The sequence below is a fragment of the Engystomops pustulosus genome, chromosome 10, assembly GCF_040894005.1.
Source record: "Engystomops pustulosus chromosome 10, aEngPut4.maternal, whole genome shotgun sequence".
Lineage (NCBI taxonomy): Eukaryota > Metazoa > Chordata > Amphibia > Anura > Leptodactylidae > Engystomops > Engystomops pustulosus.
The window spans coordinates 103,060,604-103,072,896 of NC_092420.1; the positions used below are offsets into that span (position 1 = coordinate 103,060,604).

General features: G+C 47.7%; 1 protein-coding gene across 2 annotated transcripts; it reads right to left on the reverse strand.

Annotated features, from left to right (window-relative positions):
• Positions 1-95: 95 nt before the first annotated feature.
• On the reverse strand, positions 96-11,424 carry LDLRAD1 (low density lipoprotein receptor class A domain containing 1). Of its 2 annotated transcripts, none has more exons than XM_072128003.1 (6): positions 11,266-11,424; positions 3,041-3,104; positions 2,833-2,955; positions 1,926-2,063; positions 1,498-1,626; positions 96-1,349 (listed from the first exon to the last, which is right to left on the reverse strand). In XM_072128003.1, the coding sequence occupies exons 1-6, from the start codon at positions 11,284-11,286 to the stop codon at positions 1,207-1,209; spliced, it is 618 nt and encodes a 205-aa protein (XP_071984104.1). In that variant the 5' UTR covers positions 11,287-11,424; the 3' UTR covers positions 96-1,206. The 2 variants fall into 2 exon arrangements, with proteins under 2 accessions (XP_071984104.1, XP_071984105.1); XM_072128004.1 differs by lacking the exon at positions 11,266-11,424 and adding an exon at positions 5,228-5,408.
• Positions 11,425-12,293: the final 869 nt, after the last annotated feature.

Consider the following 12,293-nt stretch of genomic DNA (forward strand, 5'->3'; position numbering starts at 1 on the left):
GTCATGGATATCACATGCATATGGCAGGTAAGTCACCTGCATCACACAGAGCCCTGACTCCCGGAGGAGTGAGGAGATAACAAAAACTGCTAGAAATAATAGTTTTATATGTCAAATAATGTGATATACAAATAGTCCTGTCCAATAAGAGATCGATATGAAATACATAACATAAAGCAATAGAAATGTAAATGTGCTTAAGGAAATCTTACACGGCGCTGCACAGAGCTGCCAAATCGGTCCCTGTCCCCAATGTGGCTCACAATCTAATCACCTAGCAGTATGTTACCATGCAAATCCACATCACTTATAGATCCAGGCCCCGGGACTGTAGTATCTTCTTATCTGTTATTCATAGCCTCCTGCTTTCTAAAATCAACTTTTATAATTATGCTAATGAGCCTGAAGGGCTCAGGGTGTTACCAGAGCCCCTCTATGGTGCAGATTCAAAGGCGTTACAGTGTTCTGAGAGCCCCTCCCACTGCGTGCTGGAACTTCCTCTGCTGCAGCGAGATTACATCAGGCAGATAGGAGATGGTGTAACAGCCTGTTAAGCTGCAGCACTGAGGGGCTCTGGTAACACCCCCCAGAGCCCTTCTGACTCATTCCTTGATGAAGGAAGGCGGCCAACAGAAATGAGAAGATGGTATTTGCACTCACCTTAACATATCTGCCTGTCGGTTAGTCCTTTCCCCTGTGCACCAGACACTTACATCACTTACAAAACCTACCCCCAGGGTCCAGCAGACAAGAAAGAATAGGTCATCAATAACAGATTGGTGAGGGGCCAATACCCAGCCCCCTACAGATCAGTAGTTCTCGGCATCCGATAAAAGCAGACAGCGCCGTTCTCTGTGTAGTGGCGGATCCAAGTCACTGCAGCTCAGCTTCCATTGTAAGGAATGGAAATGTCTGACCACTGCACAGAGAATGGCGCTGTCTGCTGCATGTTGCATCCTCCGTGAGGGTGCTGGACCCCCAACAATCTGATATTGGAGACCACTTCTAGGGAGAGGTTATAAATCTTCTTAGGCTGGGGAGCCCCTTTCATATATACAATAAGGTGCAAAAAAGCAGCAAATGATTCAATTCCACAAAAATGTATGATCCAAGCGCTGGTAATAATCCCTCCCCGGAGACGCCACGCTGGCACCAGGCGCCTGGATCCTACACCAGGGGGACGTGTTACCAGGAGGCGAGGTCTTCTCAGGTGCACTGATACTCGTCAGACCAGCTCACGCAGTCCTGGACTCCATTACGGCACAGGGATTTGGGGATGCAGGAGCAGTACTGGTAGAGCACCGGGGTACACGGCCACCAGTTACTGGGGCAGGAGGAGCACGAGGCCACTGGGAGAGGAAGACGCAGGTTAGGGGTCATAGTCCTGGTGGTCCCCAGGGGACTAACATATAGAGTATAACAAAGTAATGTGTAATATTTCTACACCCATATAATACTTGTACCTCATTGGCTGATTGTAATCCCCCTCATACTCACAGGATTCAGACTCGTCAGAGCAGTCTCCACAGTTATTGATGCCGTTACACTTCAGGTTACTGTAGATCCAGAACTGAGGATTTCCACAGCGGAATATTAAATATCCAGGCAGATTATTAGGGAGATCACCTATAGGAAAACATGCACCCTCAGTCATCAAGGTAACATGACATCAATCTATGGCTGCACAATTGTTTAGCCAACGGCTATTCTTCCCGACTTTCCCCCAGTATGTGCACTCTCAGCTGAGCGTGCATGTGCAGAGAGGCAGCCACTATATACAAGGTGCAGACTGAACATCCTGAGAGCGAGATAGGAGAAGATGAAACTAGGAGCAGGATGTGAAGTGTCCTTCAGGGACCTTCTTAAAGGTGCATCTAATCTTAAAGGCAACATATCAACAAACCATTCCCTGATATTTTACTTACTACACAGTGATGAGGCCTCATCCTCTCCGTTACCACAGTCTGATGCAGAGTTACAGACCTGGGAGGGCAGCAGACATGTTTTCCTGTCATCACATAGGAATCCAGTGTAGTTATCGGATGTGACGCAGTAGCGAGTCTCTGTGGGGACAGAGGACGTGTCTTTATAGGTTATTACAGTATTATTATATATAATATGTCCGTGTACTAGAACAGAGGTAAAGCACAATTACTGCCCAACCTCTCACGTATATCCCCACCTGTTCCACATCTCATGGGATAACTTCAGGTGTGACACATCCATCCGTGGAAGCCTCCGCTCCCCCTGCTCATAGTCTATAGGTGACATATCTGTACAATGCAGCGTAGGGCAGACGTCCTGTTACACCGAGTGTTGTATGAGGAGACGTCGCCTTACAGAAAAAGCCTCTACAAATATCTGACCAAATGCCGCTATCCATCAGCTACTCATTGGAGAGACCCCTATGGGGCGGCAGAGCAATGAATCGGCGGAGGCCCGGATGCTGGACTCCCAATAATCTTATAATGAAGAGCCATCTGTGAATATCCGGATCAGAATTGGTTCAGTGGCCAGAACATCCATGCGCTCTCCGCTACACACATTCATTACATGTGCAGAATCGTGTGGAGGCAAGTCCTATTCCCTGCCATTATTGTCATCCGGGTCTTCCCTTGGTGTCATCATTTCCACGTGGTCCGTATTTGTGGATCACTTCGAGAAGTAGAGACAAGCACATGACATGATTTGCCATTGTTCCGTTTTTCATGCGGATCCACAATGTCTGACATATGGATGACTTACAGCTCGGCAGCGGATGACATCTGGACCACGGATCCATCTTTTGCCTCATAATTTCACATATATTGAGCTTGTGACGCTCCATTTTACCTGGAGTACGAGCCGGGAGGGCGAGGACCACCGCACACACGATGGCAGCGGCCACGATCATCAGCAGGACCAGTATGACGCCAATGATGCACACGCATCTTCTGCTGCAGCCGCAACACGCATCTGAGAGGCAGAACATGTAACGGGTTACTATGGGTCATAAACACTCAATACGGGTCACAAGGAAGTGATAATAGCGAATATTTACCCTTCTCATCCCTTGAGAGCATTGTCACGGTGGAGCCCATGGAAGCAGCGTCCATACTTCTCCGCTGTGAGAGAAAACATCATATGACATGGCTGACGGGGGCAGAAAACGGATATCACACATAAAAGTCTGAAAATTATGTTTTATTTCCTCACAAAGATGTCAGACATTTTCTGTCCAGTTCTGGCGGCCATTTTGTTTCAGAACAACAACAACAACAAGTGCGGCCATTTTACTTCACAGCTTCATTATACAAACAACAAGAAGTGCGGCCATGTTACTTCAAAGCTTCATTATACAAACAACAAGAAGTGCGGCCATGTTACTTCACAGCTTCATTATACAAACAACAAGTGCGGCCATGTTACTTCACAGCTTCATTATACAAACAACAACAAGTGCGGCCATGTTACTTCACAGCTTCATTATACAAAGAACAAGAAGTGCGGCCATGTTACTTCACAGCTTCATTATAAACAACAAGTGCGGCCATATTACTTCACAGCTTCATTATACAAACAACAACAAGTGCGGCCATTTTACTTCACAGCTTCATTATACAAACAACAACAAGTGCGGCCATATTACTTCACAGCTTCATTATACAAACAACAACAAGTGCGGCCATTTTACTTCACAGCTTCATTATACAAACAACAACAAGTGCGGCCATGTTACTTCACAACTTCATTATACAAAGAACAACAAGTGCGGCCATATTACTTCACAGCTTCATTATACAAACAACAACAAGTGCGGCCATATTACTTCACAGCTTCATTATACAAACAACAACAAGTGCGGCCATTTTACTTCACAGCTTCATTATACAAACAACAACAAGTGCGGCCATGTTACTTCACAGCTTCATTATACAAACAACAACAAGTGCGGCCATTTTACTTCACAGCTTCATTATACAAACAACAACAAGTGCGGCCATGTTACTTCACAGCTTCATTATACAAAGAACAACAAGTGCGGCCATATTACTTCACAGCTTCATTATACAAACAACAACAAGTGCGGCCATGTTACTTCACAGCTTCATTATACAAACAACAACAAGTGCGGCCATGTTACTTCACAGCTTCATTATACAAACAACAACAAGTGCGGCCATATTACTTCACAGCTTCATTATACAAACAACAACAAGTGCGGCCATTTTACTTCACAGCTTCATTATACAAACAACAACAAGTGCGGCCATATTACTTCACAGCTTCATTATACAAACAACAACAAGTGCGGCCATATTACTTCACAGCTTCATTATACAAACAACAACAAGTGCGGCCATGTTACTTCACAGCTTCATTATACAAAGAACAACAAGTGCGGCCATTTTACTTCACAGCTTCATTATACAAACAACAACAAGTGCGGCCATGTTACTTCACAGCTTCATTATACAAAGAACAACAAGTGCGGCCATATTACTTCACAGCTTCATTATACAAACAACAACAAGTGCGGCCATGTTACTTCACAGCTTCATTATACAAACAACAACAAGTGCGGCCATGTTACTTCACAGCTTCATTATACAAACAACAACAAGTGCGGCCATATTACTTCACAGCTTCATTATACAAACAACAACAAGTGCGGCCATTTTACTTCACAGCTTCATTATACAAACAACAACAAGTGCGGCCATATTACTTCACAGCTTCATTATACAAACAACAACAAGTGCGGCCATATTACTTCACAGCTTCATTATACAAACAACAACAAGTGCGGCCATGTTACTTCACAGCTTCATTATACAAACAACAACAAGTGCGGCCATGTTACTTCACAGCTTCATTATACAAACAACAACAAGTGCGGCCATTTTACTTCACAGCTTCATTATACAAACAACAACAAGTGCGGCCATATTACTTCACAGCTTCATTATACAAACAACAACAAGTGCGGCCATTTTACTTCACAGCTTCATTATACAAACAACAACAAGTGCGGCCATGTTACTTCACAACTTCATTATACAAAGAACAACAAGTGCGGCCATGTTACTTCACAGCTTCATTATACAAAGAACAACAAGTGCGGCCATTTTACTTCACAGCTTCATTATACAAACAACAAGTGCGGCCATATTTTTTCACAGCTTCATTATACAAACAACAAAGGTTCCCTCCTTGTAAATCTTTAGCCAAACAGTTTAATCTTTACCTGCTATTTGCTCTATGACTTCGGCCACAACCATTCCTGTTAGATCCCCTCCATTTTTCCAAAATTTTGAGCGAAATTTAGGCTTATTTGATCTAATAATTGGCGGCTATAACTATCCACCAAGCAGACGCCCCAAGGCCCTGGTGTCTGTAGGGTCAGGACCCCTCGTCTCCCATACATGCAGACGCCCCCAGGCCCTGGTGCCTGGAGGGTCAGGACCCCTTGTCTTCAGTACATGCAGACGCCCCCAGGCCCTGATGCCTGGAGGGTCGGGACCCCTCGTCTTCCATACATGCAGACGCCCCCAGGCCCTGGTGCCTGGAGGGTCGGGACCCCTTGTCTTCAGTACATGAAGACGCTCCGGGCCCTGGTGCCTGGAGGGTCGGGACCCCTTGTCTTCAGTACATGCAGACGCTCCAGGCCCTGGTGCCTGGAGGGTCGGGACCCCTTGTCTTCAGTACATGCAGACGCTCCAGGCCCTAGTGCCTTTAGGGTCAGGACCCCTTGTCTTCCATACACGCCGGCGCTTGTATTATAAACATACTTGGCAATGTTTGGCGCGAGGTCTTTGGGAGGGCGCGTGGCGTCCATGTTTTACTGACTGAGTTCGCCATGTGAAGTTGGACTTACATTGTAGAAATACATCGTATAATAAAGCATTCTTTCTCTGGACCATGTTTTATACGTTGTAGGTCAGGTCCTGTGTTTCTAAGTACCTCACGCAGTAATGGTGTCCGTACATATGTCTGGCGCTATGACGCTCACATAACACAAGGTTTTATCACAGTCCACTCCCCGTAACAGGTCCTGCCAGCTCTCCATTACGCGCCTCATAACGCGGCTAATTGCTGTTCAGTCAACAAACCCGGATGAATAGGAGAGGTCAGGATAGTGTACAGACCAGACATGTCTATACAGCAGCCGGTGACTATGACGCATGGCGGCTTCTTCACCTCAGGCTGCAAGTGATAGTCACCTCATGGCACATGTAACGTGCCAGTCTTAAAGGGGTTTTCCACCTTCGTTATATTGATGACCCATCCATAGGTTATAGGTCATCAATATCAGATCAGTGGTGGTTACTACATTTCAACATTACTGAGAAGGGTTTATTTTTAATGGAAACTCGTACTTCGCTTTACTTACTCCAGTTTTTTGTGTGTGACATAAATTTCGGTCAGAAAACTGTTATCATTGCACCTCAATCGCTTTAATGTAAAACCGGAGTTACTCAATGTGGCTAACGTTCTCCGTATTCTGCTTTGCACTTAATGAAAAAAATTGAACAGAAAACTTATCATTGATTATAAGATGAGTGTTTACTTCCCCATAGGAAAAGGCTGATGGATAACAGTCCTATCGGTGGGACCGGCATCTGTGACATATTTATGACAAATTCTATGGATTTGTTATCCATGTGTAATACAGGAATACCCTAAGGCCAAGTCCAAATGTTTCATCTGACTTGCAAGCAGAAATCTCCATCAATACAAAGTGATTGCAGATTTCTTGTGGGTTTTCTCTTCCTATAGACTTCTTTTTTAAATCACATGCACTTTAATGTTACTGTATGACGCTACAGAATTTCCACGAAAAAACCCCCCAAATAATGTGCAACGTTTGCCGCAAGCCATAAAGGGAACCTGTCATCAAAGCTTACTACATTAAACTAGAAGCAGAGGTGTAACTGGGAAAGGCAGGGCCCCATAGCAGACTTCTGAATGGGGCCCCTTAACCTTAAAAATATACAGATTTGTTTACTCACGCGTGTGAGTTACAATCACACCCACAGTATATACATACATACAGCAAATATACACATACCGTACATAAAGTATCACATACACAGTAATACAGAATATACACATCACATATACAGCAAATACACACATATAATACCATGTACAGCATATACACACACACATACAGCACGTTCATACCCAATACCCCAGCTGTTGGGGCCCCCTGACACTATGGGCCCCATAGCGGCTGCTACCCCTGTAGTTATGACCCTGACTAGCAGCCCCCTCAGGTAGGGTATGAAAAGTTCTTTCTAGAATTTGGACTTTAAAGTCATATCCTGCTTGTTTTACTATAAAATTCTCCTTCAATGTCATATACAAATGAGCTGAAAAGAGTCATATTTTGTCTGATATGAATCACTCCAGGAAGGGGAATGTCACTCCAGATGCTTATATCTAGATATTACCAAGTACCTGGAACCATTATCTAATCTCAAATTAAAGATAAGAATCTCATTAACAACAGAACCAGAATCTCCTGTATAGAGGAGACATGCACGCTCAGCCCAGCTGAATGTCTTGCATGTGGGGAAGGGGTTGGGAGGAATAGTCACCTGTACAGGTATCGCTTGTCCGGCCGGAGGGACACAAAATTCTCTCATCCTTGGGGGCTTTCCTCCTGGGGTGCCGCAGCCATCACCCGCACCTCATCCCTACACTATGAACACTCAGCCCCGTATCTGCCCCGGGTTATAGCGGACACTTATATAACCAGCAGCCATCACCCGCACCTCATCCCTACACTATGAACACTCAGCCCCGTATCTGCCCCGGGTTATAGCGGACACTTATATAACCAGCAGCCCTCACCCGCACCTCATCCCTACACTATGAACACTCAGCCCCGTATCTGCCCCGGGTTATAGCGGACACTTATATAACCAGCAGCCATCACCCGCACCTCATCCCTACACTATGAACACTCAGCCCCGTATCTGCCCCGGGTTATAGCGGACACTTATATAACCAGCAGCCATCACCCGCACCTCATCCCTACACTATGAACACTCAGCCCCGTATCTGCCCCGGGTTATAGCGGACACTTATATAACCAGCAGCCATCACCCGCACCTCATCCCTACACTATGAACACTCAGCCTCGTATCTGCCCCGGGTTATAGCGGACACTTATATAACCAGCAGCCATCACCCGCACCTCATCCCTACACTATGAACACTCAGCCCCGTATCTGCCCCGGGTTATAGCGGACACTTATATAACCAGCAGCCATCACCCGCACCTCATCCCTACACTATGAACACTCAGCCCCGTATCTGCCCCGGGTTATAGCGGACACTTATATAACCAGCAGCCATCACCCGCACCTCATCCCTACACTATGAACACTCAGCCCCGTATCTGCCCCGGGTTATAGCGGACACTTATATAACCAGCAGCCATCACCCGCACCTCATCCCTACACTATGAACACTCAGCCTCGTATCTGCCCGGGTTATAGCGGACACTTATATAACCAGCAGCCCTCGCCCGCACCTCATCCCTACACTATGAACACTCAGCCTCGTATCTGCCCCGGGTTATAGCGGACACTTATATAACCAGCAGCCCTCACCCGCACCTCATCCCTACACTATGAACACTCAGCCTCGTATCTGCCCCGGGTTATAGCGGACACTTATATAACCAGCAGCCATCACCCGCACCTCATCCCTACACTATGAACACTCAGCCTCGTATCTGCCCCGGGTTATAGCGGACACTTATATAACCAGCAGCCATCACCCGCACCTCATCCCTACACTATGAACACTCAGCCCCGTATCTGCCCCGGGTTATAGCGGACACTTATATAACCAGCAGCCATCACCCGCACCTCATCCCTACACTATGAACACTCAGCCCCGTATCTGCCCCGGGTTATAGCGGAGACTTATATAACCAGCAGCCCTCACCCGCACCTCATCCCTACACTATGAACACTCAGCCCCGTATCTGCCCCGGGTTATAGCGGACACTTATATAACCAGCAGCCATCACCCGCACCTCATCCCTACACTATGAACACTCAGCCCCGTATCTGCCCCGGGTTATAGCGGACACTTATATAACCAGCAGCCATCACCCGCACCTCATCCCTACACTATGAACACTCAGCCCCGTATCTGCCCCGGGTTATAGCGGACACTTATATAACCAGCAGCCATCACCCGCACCTCATCCCTACACTATGAACACTCAGCCCCGTATCTGCCCCGGGTTATAGCGGACACTTATATAACCAGCAGCCCTCACCCGCACCTCATCCCTACACTATGAACACTCAGCCCCGTATCTGCCCCGGGTTATAGCAGACACTTATATAACCAGCAGCCCTCACCCGCACCTCATCCCTACACTATGAACACTCAGCCCCATATCTGCCCCAGGTTATAGCGGACACTTATATAACCAGCAGCCATCACCCGCACCTCATCCCTACACTATGAACACTCAGCCCCATATCTGCCCCAGGTTATAGCGGACACTTATATAACCAGCAGCCCTCACCCGCACCTCATCCCTACACTATGAACACTCAGCCCCGTATCTGCCCCGGGTTATAGCGGACACTTATATAACCAGCAGCCATCACCCGCACCTCATCCCTACACTATGAACACTCAGCCCCGTATCTGCCCCGGGTTATAGCGGACACTTATATAACCAGCAGCCATCACCCGCACCTCATCCCTACACTATGAACACTCAGCCCCGTATCTGCCCCGGGTTATAGCGGACACTTATATAACCAGCAGCCATCACCCGCACCTCATCCCTACACTATGAACACTCAGCCTCGTATCTGCCCCGGGTTATAGCGGACACTTATATAACCAGCAGCCATCACCCGCACCTCATCCCTACACTATGAACACTCAGCCCCGTATCTGCCCCGGGTTATAGCGGACACTTATATAACCAGCAGCCCTCACCCGCACCTCATCCCTACACTATGAACACTCAGCCCCATATCTGCCCCAGGTTATAGCGGACACTTATATAACCAGCAGCCATCACCCGCACCTCATCCCTACACTATGAACACTCAGCCCCATATCTGCCCCAGGTTATAGCGGACACTTATATAACCAGCAGCCATCACCCGCACCTCATCCCTACACTATGAACACTCAGCCCCGTATCTGCCCCGGGTTATAGCGGACACTTATATAACCAGCAGCCATCACCCGCACCTCATCCCTACACTATGAACACTCAGCCCCGTATCTGCCCCGGGTTATAGCGGACACTTATATAACCAGCAGCCATCACCCGCACCTCATCCCTACACTATGAACACTCAGCCCCGTATCTGCCCCGGGTTATAGCGGACACTTATATAACCAGCAGCCATCACCCGCACCTCATCCCTACACTATGAACACTCAGCCTCGTATCTGCCCCGGGTTATAGCGGACACTTATATAACCAGCAGCCATCACCCGCACCTCATCCCTACACTATGAACACTCAGCCCCGTATCTGCCCCGGGTTATAGCGGAGACTTATATAACCAGCAGCCCTCACCCGCACCTCATCCCTACACTATGAACACTCAGCCCCGTATCTGCCCCGGGTTATAGCGGACACTTATATAACCAGCAGCCATCACCCGCACCTCATCCCTACACTATGAACACTCAGCCCCGTATCTGCCCCGGGTTATAGCGGACACTTATATAACCAGCAGCCATCACCCGCACCTCATCCCTACACTATGAACACTCAGCCCCGTATCTGCCCCGGGTTATAGCGGACACTTATATAACCAGCAGCCATCACCCGCACCTCATCCCTACACTATGAACACTCAGCCCCGTATCTGCCCCGGGTTATAGCGGACACTTATATAACCAGCAGCCCTCACCCGCACCTCATCCCTACACTATGAACACTCAGCCCCGTATCTGCCCCGGGTTATAGCAGACACTTATATAACCAGCAGCCATCACCCGCACCTCATCCCTACACTATGAACACTCAGCCCCGTATCTGCCCCGGGTTATAGCGGACACTTGTATAACCAGCAGCCATCACCCGCACCTCATCCCTACACTATGAACACTCAGCCCCATATCTGCCCCAGGTTATAGCGGACACTTATATAACCAGCAGCCATCACCCGCACCTCATCCCTACACTATGAACACTCAGCCCCGTATCTGCCCCAGGTTATAGCGGACACATCACCCGCACCTCATCCCTACACTATGATATATGTGATATCCGCTCACCTGGGGGAAGGTCCGGTTCATTCTTCCAGATATTTTGACCTCAGGGATTCATCTCCTTCCCTCAGCCGCTCGGATTTGGTTCCTCCACTAAACTTGAGCTGATACATAAGGTCGGGGCCGGGCCCCATGTCTCCAGGAGACCAGAGAAACAAGACGGGACCCGACGCTTGTGTTTACTATTAGTCACAGACTCCTCCAGGAGGTGCAAGAGCGTCCCTTTAATTAGGGATCACAGTCACATGAAATAGCAGGAGGGGGCTCATCCGCACAAACGTGTCTATGTATTGTAAAGGACACAAACACATCCTATAACCCACTGCCTGCAGATAGGACACTATGTACAATGTGCTCAGCTCCTCCTGCTCTATAACATGCTGCCTGCAGATAGGACACTATGTACAATCTGCTCAACTCCTCCTACTCTATAACATGCTGCCTGCAGATAGGACACTATGTACAATCTGCTCAGCTCCTCCTGCTCTATAACATGCTGCCTGCAGATAGGACACTATGTACAATCTGTTCAGCTCCTCCTGCTCTATAACCTGCTGCCTACAGATAGGACACTATGTACTAGCTGCTCAGCTCCTCCTGCTCTATAACATGCTGCCTGCAGATAGGACACTATGTACAATCTGCTCAGCTCCTCCTGCTCTATAACATGCTGCCTGCAGATAGGACACTATGTACAATCTGCTCAGCTCCTCCTGCTCTATAACATGCTGCCTGCAGATAGGACACTATGTACAATGTGCTCAGCTGCTCCTGCTCTATAACATGCTGCCTGCAGATAGTACACTATATACAATCTGCTCAGCTCCTCCTGCTCTATAACATGCTGCCTGCAGATAGTACACTATGTACAATGTGCTCAGCTCCTCCTGCTCTATAACATGCTGCCTGCTGATAGGACACTATGTACAATCTGCTCAGCCCCTCCTGCTCTATAACATGCTGCCTGAAGATAGGACACTATGTACAATCTGCTCAGCTCCTCCTTCTCTATAACATGCTGCCTGCAGATAGGA

Coding starts and splice junctions, on each gene's coding strand:
- LDLRAD1 (XM_072128003.1), bottom strand. CDS start 11,286: ATGAACCGGACCTTCCCCCAG. Junction 3,105..11,265: donor TGAACCGGACCTTCCCCCAG/GTGAGCGGATAT, acceptor TTTCTCTCACAG/CGGAGAAGTATGGACGCTGC. Junction 2,956..3,040: donor GCTCTCAAGGGATGAGAAGG/GTAAATATTCGC, acceptor TCTGCCTCTCAG/ATGCGTGTTGCGGCTGCAGC.